Source organism: Enhydra lutris, unplaced genomic scaffold (genome assembly GCF_002288905.1).
Source record: "Enhydra lutris kenyoni isolate GAN:26980312 unplaced genomic scaffold, ASM228890v2 scaffoldscaffold2, whole genome shotgun sequence".
NCBI lineage: Eukaryota > Metazoa > Chordata > Mammalia > Carnivora > Mustelidae > Enhydra > Enhydra lutris.
In genome coordinates this window covers 66,557,162-66,581,697 of record NW_019154086.1, presented here as the reverse complement: position 1 = coordinate 66,581,697, position 24,536 = coordinate 66,557,162, and the positions used below count along the sequence as shown (strand labels likewise).

The following is a 24,536-nucleotide window of genomic DNA, read 5'->3' as shown; positions in this document are numbered from 1 at the left end:
GCAACCCTCAGTTTGTTTTGTGAGATTAAGAGTCACTTATGGTTTGTCTCCCTCCCAATCCCATCTTGTTTCATTTATTCTTCTCCTACCCCCTTAACCCCCCATGTTGCATCTCCACTTCCTCATATCAGGGAGATCATATGATAGTTGTTAAAGAGCCTCTATTTTTAACCCTGTGCCATATCCAATTTGACAGTTGGGAAATTAGTGGTGTCCCTAGCAAGAATAATTTCAGTGGCGTGACGTAGATGGAAGAAAGCCCATAGAAGATTCACAGGTAGATCAATGGACGGATTGATGCAATGGCTAGGGTCTAACATATGTATGATTTGTGTTATGATTAAATGAAAGTACTGTAACAAGACAGTGAGGAAGGGAAGAATGATTCAGGAAGATGTTAGAACAACTGATTAAATATTTGAAAAGATACTAAGTTAGAGCTTCACTTTATGTTATACAACAAAAAACTAATTCATAGGATCTAAATGTTTTAAAAAAAGATTAAGCTGTACAAAAAGATTAGATGAAAGTATCTACTTTGGGATGGGGAGAACTTTTGAAACATAATTGCTCTGAAAAAATATGATATATTTGATCTCCTTATAATTTAAGACATCCATAGATCAAAAACAATTTTAAAAATTTAAAGATAAGACAATCTGGAATCTTGATTAGATGGTAGAGTAGGAGGATCCTGACCTCACTTCTTCCCATGTACACACCAAGGTTCAAACTACATATAGAGTGACCCTCTGAGAACAATCTGAAGGCAAGCTGAATAGCTCTTCCACAACTAAAGATATAAAGGAAAAAGCCACATTGAGAAGGATAGGAGTAGCAGTAACATGGTATGATCAGGACCCATACCTCTGATACGGTAACTCAATCCTGGAGAGATATCACAGGCATGATGGAGGTCTCTCTGGGGAGCAAGGGGTTCAAGGCCCACATTGGGTACACTCTCCCTGTCCTGAGGACCTGCACTGGAAAGAGGAACCCTCATAGCATCTGGTTTTGAAAATAAGTGGTTCTTAACTCTGGGAGACCTGGAGGACTATGGGAAACCAAAACTCTTTTTCTTAAAGGGTCTGTGCACAAACTCACTCAACCCAAAACCCAGCACAGAGACAGCAATTTGTTAAGTGCCTGGGACATAAATGAAGATTTGTTGACTAACGTTAGAGTGTATGCCAGAAGAGCAAGGGTCTGTTGGAACTTTCTCTGGGAACACAAGTACTGGCAGGCACCATTTTTCTTGCCCTTCTGCCTACCTGGCCTGACACTAGCAGATGCTAATTCTGTCACTCTCCCTCTACCTTGCTAACACTGCTTCCCCTGCAGACTGGCCCACCCAACCCACCTACTCCAGCAGGTGCCCCTTCAAAGCAGCTTCAGCCCTACCACACCCAGCAGTGACCTTGGCCAGGACTGGCATCCTGCCAAAGAAGCTCCTTCCATAGCCTCTGGGTGGCCTCAGCAAAGACTGGCATCCCCCCAAAGTGGCCCGTGCCCAGGGGGCCAGTCCCAGCCACCAAAGGGTGCACACAGCTCACATGAGACACCCCTAGAGTGCCTCATTTTGGTGAACGGGGATATGGGGGGTAAATCGTGCTTATGGGCCCCACAGGACATCTTCTTCATAAGACCACTCCTTCAAAACCAAGCGACATAGTTCATCAACCTAATACATAGAAACAAAGAGTCAAGCAAAATGAGAGAACTAAAGAATATGTTCCAAACAAAGAACAAGATAAAACCTCAGAAAAAGAACTAAATGATACAGAGATAAGCAATCTGCATGATAAAGAGTTCAAAGTAATGGTCACACCATACACTTCTCACTGAACTCAGGAAAAGAATAGATAAACACAGTGAGAACTTCAACAAAGAGTTAGAAAATATAAAAAAAAAAAATCAGAGCAGAAGACTACAACAACTGAAATGAAAAATATGTCAGAGAGAAGCAACAGCAGATTAAAAGAATGCAGAAGAATGGGTCAATGATCTGGAAGAGGGTAACGGAAATCATCCAAGCTGAACAGCAAAATATTGTATGTTAGCCAAACTTCAATAATAAAAAAAGATCTAACAACTTTAAAAATTAACCTCAACATTAAAAGACCCATACAAATTGATAAGGAAAACATTAAAAGCCTTCTTGACAAATGAATAAAGGTTAAGAATATTCTATTCATGTAAGAAATACTACATGGCTTATAAAAAGAATAAACTATTCCCTCAGTCATAACCAAATGAATGCAAATTAAAATGCAGTCATTTTTACCTATTGGCAATGCTTAAAAATTCAGTACTTGCTGTGGTGTGATGTAACAGGTTTTTTGGTTTTTTTTTAAATAGATGTTGATGACTTACAAGTGCCCTAAAACTTTATGGAAAATGGTTAAGATCCTTAAAAAACCATGAGAGACTCTGGACTTCAGGAGACAAACTGAGGGTTATAGAAGGGAAGGGGCTGGAGGGTTGGGGTAACCGGGTGATGGGTATCACTTTCATTTCTGATTTGATTTATTTGGACCCTCTTTTTTCTCCTGACATGTTGTGATGAGCCCTGGGTGTTATATGCGACTAATGAACCATTGAACATGACATCAGAAACTAATGATGTACTTACTATGTGTTGGATAATTGAACATAATAAAATTTTTTAATAAAATAAATACATTAACATACATACCTTATTACAATGTAACTTCCCTTTAGAAATCTATTCTAATTAGAAATAAATAAAATCTAATCAGAAATATGTAAAATCTTAAAAATCTATTACAAAGGCAGATATTGGAAATAATGTAAGTAATGGTAGAAAAACAAATAGAGTATAGGCAAACAGTGGCAACAAGAATGTTCTTCAAGGGATGCCTGGGTGGCTCAGTTGGTTAAGCCTCTGCCTTTGACTCAGATCATGATCCCAGGGTCCTGGGATTCAGCCCTGCATCGGGCTCCCTATTCAGCAGGGAGCCTGCTTCTCCCTCTCCCTCTGCCTGTTGCTTCCCCTGCTCATGCTCTGTCTCTCTGAAATAAATAAAATATTTTTTTTTAAAATGTTCTTCAATTTTTCTGCATGTGGCTGTCCAATTTTCCAATGAAATTGGATCATTTCCTTACACCACACACGAAAATAGACTCAAAATGGATAAGGATCTCAATGTGAGAAAGGAATCCATCAAAATCCTTGAGGAGAACACAGGCAGCAACCTCTTCGACCTCAGCCGCAGCAACATCTTCCTAGGAACATCGCCAAAGGCAAGGGAAGCAAGGGCAAAAATGAACTATTGGGATTTTATCAAGATCAAAAGCTTTTGCACAGCAAAGGAAACAGTTAACAAAACCAAAAGACAACTGACAGAATGGGAGAAGATATTTGCAAATGACATATCGGATAAAGGGCTAGTGTCCAAAATCTATAAAGAACTTAGCAAACTCAACACCCAAAGAACAAATAATCCAATCAAGAAATGGGCAGAGGACATGAACAGACATTTCTGCAAAGAAGACATCCAGATGGCCAACACATGAAAAAGTGCTCCATATCACTCGGCATCAGGGAAATACAAATCAAAACCACAATGAGATATCACCTCACACCAGTCAGAATGGCTAAAATTAACAAGTCAGGAAATGACAGATGCTGGCGAGGATGCGGAGAAAGGGGAACCCTCCTACACTGTTGGTGGGAATGCAAGCTGGTGCAACCACTCTGGAAAACAGCATGGAGGTTCCTCAAAATGTTGAAAATAGAACTACCCTATGACCCAACAATTGCACTGCTGGGTATTTACCCTAAAGATACAAACGTAGTGATCCAAAGGGGCACGTGCACCCGAATGTTTATAGCAGCAATGTCTACAATAGCCAAACTATGGAAAGAACCCAGATGTCCATCAACAGACGAATGGATAAAGAAGATGTGGTATATATACACAATGGAATACTATGCAGCCATCAAAAGAAATGAAATCTTGCCATTTGCGACGACGTGGATGGAACTAGAGGGTATCATGCTTAGCTAAATAAGTCAATCAGAGAAAGACAACTATCATATGATCTCCCTGATATGAGGGAGAGGAGATGCAACATGGGGGGTTAAGGGGGTAGGAGAAGAATAAATGAAACAAGATGGAATTGGGAGGGAGACAAACCATAAGTGACTCTTAATCTCACAAAACAGAGGGTTGATGGGGGGAGGGGGGTTGGGAGGGGGGGTGGGATTATGGACATTGGGGAGGGTATGTGCTATGGTGAGTGCTGTGAAGTGTGTAAACCTGGTGATTCACAGACCTGTACCCCTGGGGATAAAAATATATGTTTATAAAAATAAATAAATAAATAAATAAATAAATAAAAGTTCATATTCAAATTTGGAAAAAAAAAAAAATGTTCTTCAAGACTACTAACATGAGAAAGTGCCCATGAGATAATATTAAAAGGTCAGTACTTATGTAAGTTATGTAATTTCAAATATGTAAAGTTGATGCCTATATACATAACACAGTATACCTACCGTGTATACCTATATACATAACACAGAGACAGAACAAAAGGCAGAGGTGAATGTTTCAAAATTGTAATAGTGGATCTCTTGTTCTACTGGAGCCATCTTTTTTTTTTTTTTTAAAGATTTTATTTATTTATTTGACAGAGAGAGATCACAAGTAGGCAGAGAGGCAGGCAGAGAGAGAGAGAGAGGGAAGCAGGCACCCCGCTGAGCAGAGAGCCCGATGCGGGACTCGATCCCAGGACCCCGAGATCATGACCCGAGCCAAAGGCAGCGGCTTAATCCACTGAGCCACCCAGGTGCCCCTGGAGCCATCTTTTTATAATGGTACCAAATTTTCTAAAATTTCCACAATTAGTATATATTACTTTTAAATCAGAGAAAAGGGTTAAAAAAATTTTTTAGTGATGACCTCACCAAATTGATAGTATAGAATTGACAAACTCAAGTCTTGCTTTAGCCTCTTTTATTTATTCACCCCATTAGACTGTTACATCTCAGTTTTATCCCAAACTGTCATGTAAAACCTCAGAATTATGGTTCTTAAAGATCATTCCAAACACAAATCCTATGTATTTCCCATGTAGATGGTAATTAGTTGATAGGTTAATATCCTAAAGCCCAGTTTCCAGTAAGAAGCTAAAAGGATGATGCAAATAAATTATTCTAAATTACACAAAAAGGCAGGTAATTTCTGGCCTTTTCCATTGAAAAGCTGGGTAAGAAAGTTAAGCATTCTGATGCAGGGCATGTGAACATTACACCCACCTTTAATGATTCACAAGATGTACATTAAGGGCATACATGAAGTAATCTAATAGGTAGTTGAAGTCTCTGAAGGCTACAGGGAAGTCTTAACAGAAACAGTGTGCTTTTACATTGTAACATTTCTCTTCCTTGGGATCACACTTTATAACAAGAGTGAGTGGGTAGCAGGTCTAGCTGCAACCTCATAGGCTTTTTCCTTATGAAATTTCTGTTCAGGGGACATGACGTAACTTGCATACCCATGTAACAGGCCATGTTCACCTATATTTTTTAAAATGTTACCCTATCCTTCTATACTTCAGCATTCTTCCTCACTCTGGAAATTTTGACATGTCCAGGATATATAGCATTCTTAATAGAAATTGGCCTGAACCAGAAGAGAATCATAAATCAGAGCAGTATGACTTCATCAGTCCAGAAATGAGAAAACTGGCATAAAGTAAGTGATTTTCCCAAGATCACAAAAGTTGGAATAGAATGTAAGCCTTCTAGGACCTCTTTCATCACTCCTCTATACTGGCACTTCCCAAAATGTGTACACAGAGCACTGTTCTGGGAGCTGTTAACAGTTGTGCTGCGAAGAGCAGAGTTCAGGGGTGAAATAAGCCTAAGGGTGACTTCATTTCCATTCCCACACTTGGAGAATAGCAGTGCATATTAACATATTAAAGGACAAGGCAAATACCGAACCAGACAGGATGTGGGAATGAAAAGCATAAACCGGAAGTAGTCTAGCAAGCCAGGATATATTTTCTGCCCAGCTCAAATGCAGGATAGAAGCAGGGATGGTGAGGGAGAATTAGTTACTGACATAATCTGGACTAAATAGGTCCAAAGCCCCAACAGGGCTTTGTTTTGGAGAAGGGGAGCTGCTCACCACACGCATCAGCTTCTGCTCCAGTTAGATGAGTGTATTCAAATTTAAGAACATACATTATTATATTCAACTAGGCTCTATGCACAAAGCCCTGTGGATTCTGATATCCAGCTTAGAGACTGGTACAACCAGAGAGCTATAAAGTTTGCTTTTCAAGTTAGATGAGCAGTACTGCATAGGGGTTAAGGGACCCTAAATTAAGGCTGCCTAGATCCAAATCCCAGCTCTTTCACTAACCTTGGGCAAATGCCTCAGTTTCCACCTCTGTAAAAGAGATTTTAATAACAGTACCCATCTAATAAGATTGATATGCAAATTAAATGAGTTAATGTATGTAGAGCATTTAGAACACTGTCCTGCACAAAATAAGGACTATGTAAGAGTTTTTATCATTATATTAGTTTCTATTCCAGGAACAAAGAATTTATATAACAGTGTTTCCAAATGTACCAAGCATGCTCATCCAGTAAACATAATTCTATTAAGACCCGGATTGCCACTGCCAGCACCCATGGCTCTACTTACCTAACTCCGACTGCAAAAGTTGACCAGAAAAAGTTAAATTTAAATTAGTCATAGTTTGAAAACTGCCCCCCAAATATGTAAATGTATCAACATTCAAATTAGGAAGGAAGAAGAAATGAACTCAACATTAGAGACTAAAATTGAGGCCATCTTGCCCAAGCTTTTTATCTTTTTTTTTTTTAATCTAAAAAGAAAATAAGATTTTTTTTTTAAATGCCTGATTGTTGGACAGACAACAACCAGGTAGCCATTCTGCCTGCAGAGTTGTCCTCTGATGTCTACATGATCTTCACTGCATTTTTGTACCTTCAAGATAGAACAGGTCCTGTGACACCATGATTTTTTACATTAAAGCTCCCTTTCTCTGTTACTGTAGCCCAGGCTTAATTGTGAGAGTTTGCACAAAAGGTTAGGTTCCTGTGGCTCTGAGTGCTTTGGCCCTGACATGGGCTGGTGGTTACTGAGGAACTCTGTGTGCATTTTTTAGAAGGTAGGAAGGAGGGGAGGAAGGAAAAAGAAAAGTATTACTAACTTGAAGATTTAGTTTTGCTGACATGGAACTGGCAACAGAAATTTTGTAGCATTTAAGTTCTCTACAAAAAGAAGGTGAAACTTTTTCTTCTGCCATGCATTTTTGAGGTGATCTTATCAATCTCAGTACTTTGCTTTCAAAGTACTTTCTCTTGACTTTTTCTTTCAGAGTTTCAGGACCCACCAAGCTACTCCAGTTCAGAATTTTGCAAGCATTTCATTCCAAATTTACTAACTTTAAAGTTTTCTGTGGGAACTGGTACCATATTTTGTAAGCAAAGTTTGGATCCGTTGCTAGGGATATCTTCAGCTATGAAACCAAGAGCATTATTGGAATGTAGAGTAGGCTGTAGCAGTTGCCAGTAGACATGGCAAAATTAGAGGGGGAAAGGAATCCCCCTCCTACATTCCCCATCCCAATTCAAAATGACAAGAAAATTTCTGATAATGTCAACTCACAGGGTTTTATATTTACAAGCATTTGTTTTGTCAGATCTTTTGGAGAGAAGAAGAAGGTCTTGAGAGAAGGAAGGGGTAGAACATGCCCAGTTTCTTGCAGTATATGAGAGTGAGAAGCCAAAAAAGGAAAAGATGGTAGCTAGGAAAAACAGAACAAAACAAAATTGGAGAGGCATATGCCAGGTTAAACATAAAGCCTGATGAACCACTACAAGCCTGTGGAAGACTTTGAATAGGCCAGTGTCCTTACACCTGAACTTGAGACTCATGGCCAGAAAAGGCCGGGAGACTAAAGGTTGAGCCTGCCCAAGCTTCTCTGAACAGCTGCTCCCAAAGCAATCAGGTACCATGAATTGGGCACAACAGACTTGGCCTTAGGTTTGCTGCTCCTCCTCTGCCACCTATCACTGAATTCTTCCTTTGCATACTAGATCCTGCTCTCCTTTTCTTTTCCTTTTTCCACATTTTCCTTTCTCGGTTAAAGCTGCAACTGCTTGCTAGATTATAGCCCTAAAATAGTCTTGTTTCTACTTTTGAAGGATGGATTGAGTTGAATTTTGGAGGATGGGGGTAAGGTTTTGATAGAAAACTAGAGATGACAAGCAAAAAGGGAGAGCTAGCATTCTGAACAGAGTAAATGAGAGATACGCTTACAGATAGATTCTTTTCTGGCATGACCTACTTGATTATAAGTACTTATTTTTTTAGTCTTGGTATAGCTGTAGTAATTATTTTGAAAAGTGTACAAAACAAAGGATCGAACATGACCACTGTTAGTATAAGTGGAGTCAGAATTGAGAGCCCCTTCTTTCATTAAATGCACTTTCACTGTTTGTCCTTCCCTTCCTCTCCCCTCAACTTCCCTGTCTGCTGTTTTGCCACTGTGGCCTTTAGGGCCTTCACTGAGTTCACTCTTCACAGGGTCATGTTCTTTGGATGTGGGAATTGTGTTCTTTCTCAGTGATGCTGGTGGGAGTCCCTTAATGAGCTGGGAACAAGCTTCTTGAAGAATAGTTCCCAGTCCTGATTCTCCTGGCCAAATAAAACATTCTGGCTCTTAGGGATGAGTAATTTTAGCAAAAACACTTTAGACTGTTGAAGTACAGCTGTGTCTCCCGTATTATTTTTCATCATGTATAGTTAGATTTCCCAGAGAACAGCTGACCCCTCTAGAAATATAGAACACTCCTTCAAATAACTGAAATTGAACTAAATTAAACAAGATGCATTTTTAAAAACTGAGTCACAACTTAATGAACAATTCAACCAATAGAAAGTTGTAATGATTCTAAACTTACCTGCACCAATATACCTATGAGATATGTAAATAAAACTTGGTAGAATTGCTAAAAAACATGGACTAATTCAAAATAAGAGTGGGAGATGTTAATGCACATGTTGATAAAACAAAAGTGTATACATATATAACATATTTGAAAACCATAATTAACAAGTTTATCTATGATCATAGATATCTATGATCATGTAGAACTCTGCACCTAACAATGAGAAACTATATATTCTATTCAGAAACGCTTTGGAACGCTTTTTAATTGTTTATGTAGTAGGCCAGGGCCTGGCAAACTGAAGCCCGTGGACCAAATTCAGACAGGATATGTTTCTATAAATAATTTAACAGAACACAGCCATGCCTACTCATTTATATATTGTCTAGGGCTGCTTTTGCACAACAGCAGAGTTTGAGTAGACATTATTGCTCTGCAAACCCTATCCCTATTTACTATATTGCATTTCACCTAAAAAGTTCACTGGTCCCTGTGCTAGAAAATAAAACAAGTCATAACAAATATCAAAGAATTGGTATGCAAGCCATTTTTCTAACCACAGTACCAAAAAATGATAACTAAAAAATCTGTTTGGAAATTTAAAAATGCACTTCCAAATAACTCATTAGTCAAAGAAAAATCATTATAGAAACTTTAAAAATATTTAGAATTGAATAACTATGAAAATGCTATACATTTAAAACATATGGTATTCAACTTAAGTTATATTTAGAGAAAATACATACACTTATGCTTATATCAGAAAAAAGAAAGTTTAGTGGGCTAAATATCCAGCTGCAAAACAGAAAATCAATAGAGTAAACCCAGAGAAAGTTAAGAACATTGGTTCAGTAGAAATCAAAGATGCAATAGAAAACATCTATAGGGACGCCTGGGTGGCTCAGTTGGTTAAGCAGCTGCCTTCGGCTCAGGTCATGATCCCAGCCTCCTGGGATCGAGTCCCGCATCGGGCTCCTTGCTCTGCAGGAAGCCTGCTTCCCCCTCTGCCTCTGCCTGCCATTCTGTCTGCCTGTGCTCGCTCGCTCTCCCTCTCTCTCTCTGATAAATAAATAAAAAAATCTTTAAAAAAAAAAAATGTTTAAGAAAACATCTATAAATACAAAACCTGGTTGTTTGTTTGTTTGTTTTAAAGACCTGTCCAGGATTGAACAAGAAAAAATAAGGTGTAAATAAAAAATCGGACACAAGAAAAAGAGGATATAACTGCATACAATGATCAATGCCAATAAATTTGAAAAGTTAGATAAAATCACCAAAAAATTTCACTTACCAAAACGAAATTAAAAATAAATAGAAAAATGTCGATAATCATATAACCATTAGAAACTGAAGTGTTTGTTAAAACATACCCATAGAAAGAATACTACACTCTGCTTGTTTTATTGACACATTTTACCTACTATCAGGGTATATAAATATTAAGGTATTTTATTTTAGAAGTCTACATAAAATTTTAACTCCCCTCCCAAAAAAAAAAACTGTTATTAAAAAAGAAATATCTCATGACCAACTGGGATTTGTCCTAGGAATAATACAAACAGTTTAACATTATCCTATTTTTATAATTCAGCACATTAACAAATTATAGGAGAAATCCTGCATGATCCTCTCAATAAATGCAAAACCAAAAAGCATTGCATTAATTTTAACACCCATTCATGATTTTAAACAAACTCTTAGCAATCACAGAATAGAAGGAAACATCATTGGGGCACCTGGGTGGCTCAGCAGGTTAAGAGTCCAACTCTTGATTTGAACTGAGGCCGTGATCTCAAGGTCCTGAGATGGAGTCCAGCATCTGGCTCTGCACTCAGCTTGAGATTCTCTCTCCTTCTTCCCTTGCCCTGCTCATGCTCTCTCTTTCTCAAATAAATAAATAATTTGTTTTTTTTTAAAGGAAGCATCATTAAGCTGTACGCAACATCTTTTCATGCGAAGGTAGTGTAGGTGTTAAAATTGTAGAATCTTGGGATTTCAATCTCAGCTCTACTAGTTATTAGTTGTTTGATATTGTGTAAGTGTTACAGATTGTTTAATGAATTAGCTTCTGTCATTTTTTTTAAAGTCAGGTTAATTGGGGATTAATTTACATTCAGTATAATTAACCCTTTTTGTGTACAGTTCTGTGAATTTTGACTGATAAATAAATACAGTTGTGAACTACCAACACAATTAAAATATAGAACATTTCCATCACCGCTGAGAAGTATCCCATCTCTAGTCCCCAGTAACTATTCTTCTGTGGTTCCTATAATTTTTCCTTTTCTAGAATATTAAATAAATGGAATCACACATTATGTAGCCTCTTTAATCTGGTTTGTGTTTCATTTAGCATCATGCCTTTGAAATTTGTCCATTGCTGTTGTATGTTTTAGTAATTTGTTTTGCTCAGAAACTGTGAGAACTAATAGAGTTCAGCAGGTCACTAGCAAGCATAGATCAAGGTTTTTGTGAGGCCTGAGCTTATACAATTTAAGGGGCCCTCTCTTAGAAAAGGAATACAAAATTATTGATACAAAATTAAGTGTGAAAGTGGTTGTTTTAAATAAGAAATTACAACACCACTGCTGTAAATACGGGAATTCTGAAATTTTTTATTATACTTGTCCCCATCAAATAGAAAAACATATGTATGTTTTCTTGAAAACTATATCAAGTACACCATCTATTGTGTTCCTACAGGAAAAATGGGAACCTAATTCTCTGCTTATAGTTTTATATTTTTGATGATTGGAAGGATTTCCACTGACTAGTTTTTGGTTTCATACATCCTGGTTCTCCTCCAGTGCCTGCATAGTTCTAAGGAAGGGTGCTACAGATGTGTTTCTGTCATGATCTACAGCCTCTGACCTTGCACACTTTGTCACGGTGTCTGGTGAGTTGGCATAGGGTGGTAGGAGTATTCCTGGTAGCATTCCTATACTAGGAGAGCTAGCAGTAATTTAACTGTAGACTATATGATTGTGAACCGTGTAATATTCCATTAAACTCCAAACTAAATGCACACCCAACCAACTTCCTCTATCTGGATCCCCAGAATGTTCACTTCCACTTCAACATCATTCATTACGGGATATGTGAAAGAGGTGAATTCTGAGTAGAAATAGACAGTGGTCTACTTATTTGAACCACAATATATCTTTCTTTTGCATATTTTCTAAGAAAATTTAACTGTGTGATCCATTGCCAAGGGCCTTACCAGGGCCTAGAAGGGGTTCATGCAAGCAAGTGCTTTGAAGCTTAAGGGAAATTGCTGGGAAATTGGACTTCCAATATTTCTCATAAAGAAGATGAAGGCAGGGATTGAAGAAAAGAGGAAATATGTGCAACTTTTTAATTTTGCTTGCTCTTTCTGCTTTGGGTCAAAAAGGGACAGTATACTTGATCCCTTTATTGGAAGAAGAGTTCAGGCAGTTCCATCTGGTGGTATTTTTTTTTTCCTTTTTCTTCTTTTTAAGTATACTCTCAGGAAGTAGGAGATGAGGCTACCCTGTCTTCTTGTCTCCACTCCACAAGTCCTGTCAATCGCTGGGACTAATTAGCATAGGTCTGGCTTAACCTCCTCAAATGCCAGCAGTTTTAGAGGAACTTGGGAGCTGAAGCCAGGCTGAGTAGGTTGGGTCCCATACTTTTCTTTTAATACTCTCTTAATGGAAATCACAGAACTAGCATCCTTATTTCAGAAAAGCAGTTTTCTCTTTTGGAACCAAAAAAACATCACAGACTAAAGAAACAACTAATGTATTCAACCTACAGTTGAATACATTTTATATGTTAAAAGGTTTCAGATGAAATATTTTTTGGCTCAGAGAATACAAATTTAGAGCATTTGGTTAACAAGGTATTTTAAGTATTTCTCATGGGTTTTGTTGCGTAAGAGTCACACACCTTTAAAAATAATGTTATTTTCAGTTAGATTGCCTAAATACAGACTATACTCTCCAGTTGTCAGATTCTGGGCAATGGAGGAATACAGAATTCAGAATTCTTTTTAAAGCATTATTGGAGTTTTAAACATATCACAGTTTGATCCTGACATTTATTTATTTGCATTTTATCCATTTTATCTTAAAATGACTTTTAAAGTTAATAAAAAGATTTATGTAAGTGGTTTTATGTTTACTTTTTTTTTAAGATTTTATTTATTTATTTGACAGAGAGAAAGATCACAAGTAGGCAGAGAGGCAGGCAGAGAGAGAGGGGGTAGCAGGCTCCCTGCTGAGCAGAGAGCCTGATGTGGGGCTCAATCCCAGGACCCTGAGACCATGACCTGAGCTGAAGGCAGAGGCTTAACCCACTGAGACACCCAGGCGCCCCTTTGTGTTTACTTTTAATCAACGCTGGGCTAAGTACTTGGGACACACGGTATGGAAGGATAAAATTATATGCTGATTTACAATGTGATGTAGAGGTGCCACAACAATAGGAAGGAGGAGGGCTGTGTAGTCAGCCAGAGGTTCCCTGAAAGATCCCAGATGAAGATGGATTGGAAGATGTTAAGAAAAAGGAGGCTCCATGGATAGAAGCCAATATAAGAAATTTCACAGGACTAAATGCAGCTTTGATGGGGAAAGAAATTCCCCAGGTGGGGTTACCAGATTTAGCAAATAAAAATACATGCCACCTCATTAAATGTAAATTTCAGATAAACAATGAATGATTTTAATACTATGTGGATATCTCCCATGTAATACATGGGACATACTTAGACTAAAAAATTATCTAATAACTTGTACTTTTTAAATTTAATCTGACAGCCTTACCCAGGAAGCTTTTATTTTTGAAGAGTCCATCATGGCCTCCTTGGGTTGAATTTCTAAATTCTACATTTCTCTGAACCCAGCTGCCTTCCTGGCTGTCCTAGTGAGAACAGCAGTGACAGGGGTACCCCCAGTAGTAGGATGGTACTCTGGGCTGGTCCACAGCCAACCACACACCTGTTGGCTTTTCCAGCATAATAATTTGGGCTTCCTGAAGAAAAGGATGGACCTTTAAACACTTTTATATATCTAATATCTAATGGCTTTAATTAGCATTTCCCTAGTGGCTAATGATATGGAACATGGTTTTTGTGTACTTATTTACTTTTCAGTGGACGTCTGTTCATATCTTTTGCCATTTTGTAATTCACTTGTCTAGTTTTTTAGTATTCAATTTTGAGAATTCTTTATATTGTCTAGTTACTGATCTGTCCTTTGTTAGAAATGTGGTTTGCAAATATTTCTCCCTCTATGTGGCTTGTTTTTTCATCCTCTTAACAGGGTCTTTGCAAAGCAGAAGTTTTCAATTTTGATAAAATCTAACTTATCAATTATTGTTCATATTGATTGCATTTTTAGTTGCAAAATTAAGAGCTTTGCCTAACCCTAGAACCTAAAGATTTTCTCCTTTTCTTTCTAAATGTTTTAGAGTTTTACATTTTATGTTTAAGTTTGTGATCCATTTTTGAGGTGAGTTTTGTATAAGATCTGAAACTTGAGTAAGGATTAATTTTTCTGCCTATGAATTTTTTTCCCTATTTGTTGAAAAGGTTATTTTTCCACCATCAAATTGCCTTTGTTAAAAATCAGTTGGGTATATTTGTGTGGGTCTTTTTCTGGGTCTGTATTCTATTCCATTCATTTATATGTCTGTTCCTATGCCAATACCACACAATCTTAATTATTATAGCTATATAATGTAGTAAGTCTTAAAATCACTTTAACTATTCTAGTTCCTTTCCCATTCTACATAAATTTTATAATAATCTGTATATATCTAGAGAAAAGTCTTGCTGGGATTTTGATAGAAATTATGTTAAACCTGTATGTCAATTTGGGGAGAACTGGCATCTTTACCATGGTTAGTCTTCCAATCTATGAGCATGTTATGTCTTCTTGTTTAGTTAGGTCTTCTTTTATTTCTTTCATCACTGTTCTTCATCATGAAAGTCTTATACATGTTTTGTTAAATTTACACCTAAGTATTTTAGGGGTTGTTTTTTTTTTTTTTTTTTAGCAATTGTAAATGACATCGTGTTTTTAATTTTTGTGTTCATATGTTCACTGCTAGCATATAAAAATAAAATTACATGTTTATCAAAATAAAGTTACATGTTTATCTTTTATTCTACAACTTTGCTAAACTCAGTTCTAGCACAGTTTAGAGGCTTGGGGGAAGTTTTTTAGATTTCTTGGGATTTTCTATGTAAACAATCATGTCATCGGCAAATGGGAACAGTTTGATGTCTTCCTTTCTAACGTATATGACTTGCATTTCTTTTCTTGCCTTATTACACTGATTAAAAGTTCTAGCACTATGTTGAATAATTCTGGTCAGAGCAGACATCTGTGCCTTTTTCCCAATCAGAGAGAAAGCATTCAGTCTTTCATTAATAAGTACAATATTTTCCGTAAGTTTTTTTATACGTACTGTTCATCATTTCTTTTATATTTGTTTATATTTTATGTCCTAGAATATGATCTATCTTAGGGTATGTTCCATAACATTTAAAAAGAATGTGTATTCTGTTGAGTGGAATGTTGAGTGCAAATGTTGATCAGATCCTATTGGGAAATGGTTATCACTTAATTCTTCTATATCCTTGCTCTGAGAGAACTGTTGAACTTTGCAACTGAACTGTACTTTTGTCTGTTTCTTCTTTCATTTCTATCAGTTTTTGCTTCATGTATCTTGTAGCTCTTTTGTTTGGTGCATACACATTAAGAATTGTTATGTCTTCTTGACAGATCCACCCTTTTATCATTATATAATGTCCTTTTCTCAAGTAGTTTTCCTTACTCTGAAGTCAGTTATCTGATATTAATATAGCCACTCTGCTTTCTTTTGATCAGTATTTGTATGTTGAGGTGCTTGGGTGGATCAAGCCCCACCTCAGGCTCCCTGTTCAGTGTGGAGCTTGCTTCTCCCTCTTCCTCTCCCTCTGCCCCTCTCCCCAGCTTGGGCTCTCTTTCTCTCACCCTCTTTCTCAAATAAATAAATAAAATATTTTTTAAAAAAATTTGTGGAGCACCTGGGTGGCTTAGTCAGTTAAGCGTCTGCGTTTGGCTCAGGTCATGATCCCAGGGTCCTAAGGATTGAGCCCCTTGTCAGGTTCTCTGCTCAGTGGGAAGCCTGTTTCCCTCTGCCTGCCCCTCTACCTGCTGCTCCACCTGCTTGTGCCGTCTCTCTTGTCTGTCAAATAAATAAATAAAATCTTTAAAATATCTTTTAAATATTTATATGTTAAAATTTTTCCATCATTTTGCTTTCAACTTGTTATGTTGTTATATTTGAGGTAAGTTTCTTGTAAATAACATATAGTTAGGTCATGTTTTCTAATCTACTCTGTCAATCTCTATCTTTAAATTTGCATTTTTAGGTCATTTACATTAATGTGATTATTGATATGTAAGGGTTTAAATCTAACATTTTGTTCTGTTTTTTCTGTTTGCTCTTTTTAATTTCTCTATTTTCTCTTTCCTGCTTTCTTGTGTGTTACTTGAGCATTTTGGAATTCTGTTTTGATTTATTTTAGTGTTTTTGAGTATATTCCTTTGTATAGCTTTTTAAGTGGTTGCTAAAACCACTAGGGTAGGTGAGGCCTTTTTACCACTGGGCAATATATGATGACTCTCTACTAGTCCTCCTCTAACACCATCCTAGTGAGGAGGGAGAGGTTCCCTTCATTATTTCCCTGAGGAGATGGAATCAAGGCCTACCATGTGGTCTCTATTGGTACTGCAATGGTGGTGGTAGTGATAGGAGCGGGGAACAGGGATTTGTCATTACCCTTAAGAGATGAAAATCCCTTTGGGATTTCAGTCACTGCTTGATCATCTCTGATACTGCCCTGGTGGCAGGTGGAGGAGGAGTTGGGTTGCCTCATTACAGCCTGGCAAGGGTGGAAGTCTAAGCTCCCCACTAAGCCTTTGCTAATGGGGGCAAGGCCACAGTTTTTTATCTAAACATAGATAGTTTTTATCTAAACATTTTTGGTCTTGCTAGGCAACCCCTTTCCTGGTCATTTTGTTAAACAGAACAGATGTTTGTTGGGGCTTTTTTTGTCTGCTCCCATTGGCATTTCCAAGTTATGGCTTCTTTAACCCTAAGCCTGAGATAATGAGGCAAAAAGAAAATGCAGGGAGCTAACTGCTGTGTTTCCCCTTATACCCAAAGGTCCCAGACTGTCTTCTCTCTACCTTTAAGAGACTTCCTATGTTTGTTTTATATATAAGGTCCAGGATTTTTAGCTGTACTTAGCAGGAGGAATAGGGAAAAATACTACTACTACTACTACTACTACTACTACTACTACTACTACTACAACTATTACTGCCTTTCCAGAAGCAGAAATTCTATGAATACTTTTAATGCCAACATAATCATTTAAAAGCTCTATTAATTGCCTACCTGCTATTATTCCATGGGTAGAATCCTTTTTGTAGTTTTTTCCATGCTATACAGTTAAAAGTATATGTCTTAATCAGGGTTCTCTAAAAGAACAGAACCAATAGGAGATACATATCTGTATCTATATATCTACATCTATATCTGTCTGTATATAAAAGAAGGAGTTGGCCTATGCACTCCATGACTCTGACAAGTCCCAGCATCTGCAGTGTGAATCAGCAAGCTGGAACCCAGATTCCAATCCTAATCAGAAGGCCTGAGAACCAGGATAGCTGATGTTGTAGTTCTAGTCTGAAGCGTGACAGGCTCTAGATGCAGGAAAAGCTGATGTTTCAGTTCAAATCCAAAGGCAGAAAAAATTCTCTTACTCAGCAGAGGTTCAGCCTTTTTGTTCTATTCAGGTCTTCATCTAATGAGACTGCCCACCCACACTAGGGAAGGCATTCTGCTTTATTCAGTCTACCATTCAAATGTTAATCTCACCCAAAAACACCCTCACAGAAACACCCAGAATAATGTTTAACCAAATATCTGGGTACCCTGTGACACAAAATTAGCCACCACAGTGTGCAAACATTTAAAAGCACAAGATTACCAGTTTGGTTAATTGAGACCTAAATAGGAATTCTGACCAAGGTTGCTCACAAATTCACATTTTGGGATGACTTTGAAGTATGTAGAGAAATTCAAAGAGAATGAGTAAAGCCTTTTAAAAATTCAAAAATTTATTTAAATTTCCACAGCAACATGTGGAAGAATGAAACTGGACCACTTTCTTACACCACACACAAAAATAAATTCAAAATGGATGAAAGACGTAAATGTGAGATAGGAAATCATCAAAATCTTAAAGAAGAACACAGGCAGAAACCTCTTTAACTGGCTGTAGCAGCTTCTTACTAGACACATCACCAGAGGCAAGGGAAGCAAAAGCAAAAATGAATTTTTGGGACTTGATCAAGATAAAAACTTATGCATAGGGAAAGAAACAATCAACAAAGGCATCCTATGGAATGAGAGAAGATATTTGCAAATGACATATCTGATAAAGGGTTAGTATCCAAAATCTATAAGGCACTTATCAAACTGAACACCCAAAAAACAATCCAGTTAATAAATGTGCAGAAGGGGCACCTGGGTGTCTCAGTGGGTTAAAGCCTCTGCCTTTGGTTCAGGTCTTGATCCCAGGATCCTGGGATCAAGCCCCCGCAGCCAGCTCCCTGCTCAGCGGGGAGCCTGCTTCCCCCTCTGCCTCTCTGCCTACTTGTGATCTCTGTCAAATAAATAAATAAAATCTTTAAAAAAAGAAAGAAAGAAAAAATGGGCAGAAGACATGAATAGACATTTTTCCAAAGAAGACATCCAGCTAACCTAGCTAACCAACACATGAATGAAAAAAATGTTCAAATCACTCATGATCAAAGAAATACAAATCAAAACCACTTCACACCTGCCAGAATGGCTAAAATTAACAACACAAGAAACAACAGGTGTTGGCGAGGTTGCAGAGGAAGGGAACCCTCTTGCGCTGTTGGTGGGAATGCAAACCGGTACAGCCACTCTGGAAGACACTATGGAGAGTCCTCAAAAATTTAAAAATAGAACTATCCTATAATCTAACAATTGCACTATGAAATATTACCTAAAGGATAAAAAATACAGATTCAAAGGAGTACATGCACCCCGATGTTTATAGCAGCATTATCAGCAATAGCCAGACTATGGAGAGAGCCCAAGTGTCCATCAACTGATGAATGGATAAAGAAGAGGTGGAGTGTGTGTATACACACACACACACACACACACACACACACACACACATAATGGAATAATACTCAGCCATCAAAAGAAATGAAATCTTGCCATTTGCAATGACCTGGATGGAGCTGGAATGTATTATGCTAAGTGAAATGTCAGAGACAAATACCAGACGATCTCACTCATATGTGGAACTTAAGAAAGAAAACAGATGAACATATGGGAAGGAGAGAAAGAAAAAAAAAGAGAGGGAGAGAGGGAAATACACCTTAAGAGACTCTTAACTATAAAGAACAGTGTTGATGGGGGATGAGCTAGATTGGTGATGGGTATTAAGGAGGGCACTTGCTGTGATGAGTGCTGGGTGTTGTACATAAGTGATGAATCATTGAATTCTACTCCAGAAACCAATATTGCACTGTATGTTCACTAACTAAAATTTAAATTAAGAAAAAGCAATAGGGATCTGAAGCATAGATAGATAGATAGATAGATAAGGAAAGCAACCACTAAAATCTGGAAGGCAGTATGGCATTATGGGAAGAGACTGTGGTTGCTTTGTTTCTTCAAGAGAGCTTTATAGATAGAAAAACCTAAAACTTTGATTTTTCCTGACTCTTAGAGTAAGTATTTTTTTTCCATTGTTGAAAGATTTAAAAAATTCAAAATAAGTGTTTCTCATGATCTATAATCTTTTTGTCACCATTTCTTAACATTCCCCCTCGGACTAGCATACAGGTGTCAAGAGCTACTGTTTTTGAGGTCAGGCAGTATCATTTGTGGAGAAGACTTTGGACTCAAATAGATTGGGGTTCCCAGGTGTGTAACCTGAGGCAAATTGCCTTACCCCTCTAAACGGCAGTTTTCTTATCTGAAAATGAGGAGTTTAATATCTGTAAAATCAGTTTAAGTGCTCCATAATTAAACATTCTCAAAAGTAAGACATCTAGATAATCTTCAGTTTTGCAGTTTTACGAATTAGACTGACATCTTGGTGCTTAAATTTCTATATTTTGGATTGTTTCCTTGAATTCAGCTTCTTAAAGGTAGAATTACTGAATCAAGGCATAGAGCTTTCTAGAGAGGTGGTACCAAGTTTGCACTAGCAATGGGAGAAAGAAAGAGAGAGAAAGATGCTTTTCTAATTTTTAAACTTTATATTTTGTAGAAGCATCAGGTGGTGAAGGAGGAGGAGACCCAGAAATGCAGCAGGAGACAGCTCCAGTACCAGCCCTGTCAAAGAAGACCAAACAGGTGACAGTACTGTAGGAGTCACAACTGTTAAATTCTGGAATCAGCTTCTACTCCTCTACACCATTCCCTGTTCTTTAACATCAGTTGTTGGTGGACTTTGAAGGAGGCTTTTTATCCTCTTTCCTTGGGAAAAAACATGCTTCATTAATGATAAGCAAGGTCTATTTTCCCCCTAATATTTTTTTCCAATATACAGATATTTTACAATAATGATATCTTAGATTCTTGTACCACATCTTTACCAAAGATCCAGTAGTACACTGTTTGCTACAGTTCCTAGGAGAAGAAAAATAGTATAAAGATATGTAAAATTACTTAACATACCACTGCGTGATTACAGCACCATGCCAGCAGACTCTAAGGGTCTCATGTCTACCTAACATGAGGTTGTGGTCCACTGTATGAATATTTATCATGGGACTTCTACCTTCAGTATTACCAAATCATTTGATACACTTTGCTTTCTGGACTTAGAACCTTTTCTTTCCTTCTTAATCTTTCTACTGGCCACTCACATCCATTTGCAGCCCTTTCAAATTATGTATCCCTCAAACCTGATTGGTAACCATGTGTGATTTTTTTAAAAGGATTACCTACCGTCAATTAAAATTATTATTTTCTTCATAGCAGTGATTTGTGGTCTTATTATTATTGTAAGTGGCCCTAAACTCATTCCCATGAGAGGGTGACTCTACCCAGTTTGTAACTAGGCTCAGGATAATTGTGAGAATCAGTTTACCAACAAGCAGTGCGACCTTAATCAAGTTAAACTCTCTGTGCCTCTGTCTCCTCGTTGGTAAAATGGTGATAATAAGTATATTTTCTTCACAGAGTTGCAGTAGAGATTAAATGGCTAATACTTGGGATACCTGGAGGACTCAGTGGATTATGCATCTGCCTTTGGCTCAAATCATGATCCCAGGGTCCTGGGATCAAGTTCCACATCAGGATCCTTCCTCAGCAAGGAGCCTGCTTCTCCCTTTCTGGTGCTCCCTGTTCTTGTGCTTGCTCTCTCGCTCTCTCTCTCTCTCTCTCAGATAGATAGATAAATAGATAAATAGCTAATACTTGTTAAGCACTTCAAACAGTGGTTGGCAAAGAGTAAGCACCAAAGTGATGATAACTTTAGTAAATAACACTTCATCTTCTTTATTATTTTTTCCTGTTGGAATAGAGGACTACAGAAAGATACACATATTTAATAGGTGATCATCTCAGTTTCTCTCCAGCCATTAAATATTTTGCTCCAAAGCTGCATATCAGTTTTAGGTTTTATTTTTTCTTTTTGCTATTATTTTATTTTACATTTTTAATTCAACTATAATTAACAGTGTTATATTAATTTCATGTGTACAGTATAATGATTCAACAATTCTATGCATTACTTACTGCTCACCATGAGAGTACATGACAGTACACCATAAGAGTACATATAAGTGTACTCTTAATCGCCTTTACCTATTTTACCCATTACCCCACTCATCTCGCCTTTGACAACCACCAGTTTATTCTCTACAGTTAAGAGTCTGTTTTTGGTTTGTCTCTTTTTTTCGCCCTTTGTTCCTTTGTTTTGTTTCTTAAATTCTATATATGAGTGAAATCATATGGTATTTGTCTTTCCCTGACTGGCTTATTTCACTTAACATTAAACCCCCAAGGTCCATTCATGTTGTTACAAATGGCAAGATTTCATTCTTTTTTATGGCTGAGTTATATTATGTTTTGTGTGTGTGTCTTTGTGTGTGTGTCGGTGTGTGTGTGTGTGTGTGTGTGTGTGTGTGTGAGAGAGAGAGAGAGAGAGAGAAAGAGAGAGAGACATGTCCTTTTTCCATTCATCTATGGATGGACACTTGGTTTGCTTCCATATCTTGGCGGTTATACATAATGCTGCAGTAAACATAGGGGTACATATATCTTTTTGAATTAGTGTTTTTGTTTTGATAAACCCAGTAGGGGAATTACTGGAATATATGGTAATTCTGTTTTTAACTTTTTAAGAAACATCCATACTGTTTTCCACAGTGATTGCACCAGCTTGCATTCTCACCAACAGTACAGGAGAGTTCCTTTTTCTCCACATCTTCAACACTTGTTATTTCTTGTGTTTTATTTTAGCCATTCTAACAGATGTCAGGGGATATCTCACTGTGGTTTTGACTTACAGTTTCCTGATTATTGGTGATATTGAGCATCTTTTCATGTGTCTCCTGACCATCTCTGTATGTCTACTTTGGAAAAATGTCCTTTTATATCCTCTGCCCATTTTTATTTGGATTATTTGGGTTTTTGGTGATGAGTTTGCATAAGTTATTTACATATTTTGAATATTAACTTTTTATTGGATATATCATTTTCAAACATCTCCCATTCAGTTGGGTGTCTTTTTGTTTTGTTGATGATTTGCTTCTCTAGGCAAAAGCTTTTTATTTTGATGTAGTCCCAATAGTTTGATTTTGCTTTTGTTCCCTTACCCAGAGGAGACATATCTAGAAAAATGTTTCTGTAGCTGATGTCAAAGAGATAACTGCCTGTTTTCCTCTAAGAATCTTGGGCTTTCAAGTCTCATATTTAGGTCTTTAATCCACTTTGTGTTTATTTTTGTGTATCGAGTAAAAAAGTGGTCAGACTTTATTCTTTGTCAGATAGCTGTCCAGTTTTCCCAACAGCATTTGTTAAAGAGACTATCTTTTTCCCATTGCATATTCTTGCCTCCTTTGTCATAGATTAATTGACCATAAAAACATAGGTTTATTTCTGGGCTCTGTATTTTCCTCCATTCATCTACTGTTTTTGTGCCAGTACCATACCATTTTGATTACTATAGCTTTGTAATATGTCTTGAAATCTGCGATTGCAGTGTCTCCAATTTTGTTCTTTTTCAAGATTGCTTTGGTTATTCAGGGTCTTTTATGATTCCATACAAATTTAGGATTACTTGTTCTAGTTTTGTAGAAAATGTTGGTATTTTGATAGGGATTGCATTAAATCTGTAGATTGATTTGGGTAATACAGAAATTTTAATAATATTTGTTCTCCTAATCCATGAATATGGAATATCTTACCATTTGTGCCATCTTCAATTTCTTTTATCAGTGTTTTATAGTTTTGAGAGTACAAGTCTTTCACCTCCTTGGTTAAGTTTATTCCTAGGTATTTTTTTATTTTTGGTGAAATTGTAAATGAGATTGTTTCCTTATTTTCTCTTTCTGCTACTTCATTATTGTTGTATAGAAATGCAATAGATTTTTGTATATTACTTTTGTATCCTGCTACTTTACTGAATTCATTTGTCCATTATAGTAGTTTTTTGGTGGAGTCTTTCAGGTTTTCTATATAGAGTATCACGTCACCTGCAAATAGTGAAATTTCCCTTACCAATTTGGATATCTCTTTCTTTTCTTGTCTGATTGCTGTGGCTAGGACTTCCAGTACTATGTTGAGTAAAAGTGGTGAGAGTAAATATCCTTGTCTTGTTCCTGATCTTAGAAGAAAACTCCCAGTTTTTCACAATTGAGTATGATGTTAGCTGCAGGTTTTTCTTATATGGGCTTTATTATGTTGAGGTATCTTCCCTCTAAGCCTACTTTGGTGAGTTTTTTATCATGAATGGATAGTTGTACTTGTCAAAAGCTTTTTCTGCATCTATTGAAATGATCAGATGGTTTTTATCTTTTCTCTTGTTGATGTGATATATCACATTCATTGATTTGAGAATACTGAACCACCCTGCATCCCAGGAATAAATCCCACTTGGTTGTGGTGAGTCATTTTTTTAAATGTACTGTTGGATTCCGTTTACTAATATTTTGTTGAGGATTTTGGCATCTATGTTCATCAGAGATATTTGCCAACAGTTCTCTTTTTTTGTAGTGTCTTTATCTGGTTTTGGTATCCCAGTAATGCTGGTCTCAGAATGAATTTGGATGTATTCCTTCCTCTTGTAGCTTTTGGAACAGTTTGAGAAGAAAGGGTATTAACCCTTCTGTAAATATTTGATAGAATTCACCTGTGAAGCCATCTGGTCCAGGACTTTTGTTTGTTGGGAGTTTTTTTATTACTAATTTGAATTCATTGCCAGTAATCAGTCTGTTCAGATTTTCTATTTCTTCCTGATTCAGTTTTGGGAAGTTATATGCTCCTCAGAATTTAT

The 24,536-nt window shown here is 37.1% G+C and overlaps 1 protein-coding gene across 2 annotated transcripts in view; it reads left to right on the top strand.

Moving 5' to 3' along the window:
* Positions 1-24,536, top strand: part of LOC111148649 (cms1 ribosomal small subunit homolog (yeast)) — a 382,522-nt gene that overhangs the window by 326,320 nt on the left and 31,666 nt on the right. For both annotated transcript variants that reach the window (XM_022505414.1, XM_022505405.1), the window contains one exon: positions 20,301-20,386. In XM_022505414.1, the coding sequence (XP_022361122.1) occupies positions 20,301-20,386 (86 nt within the window). The remainder of the gene's footprint in view (positions 1-20,300; positions 20,387-24,536) is intronic.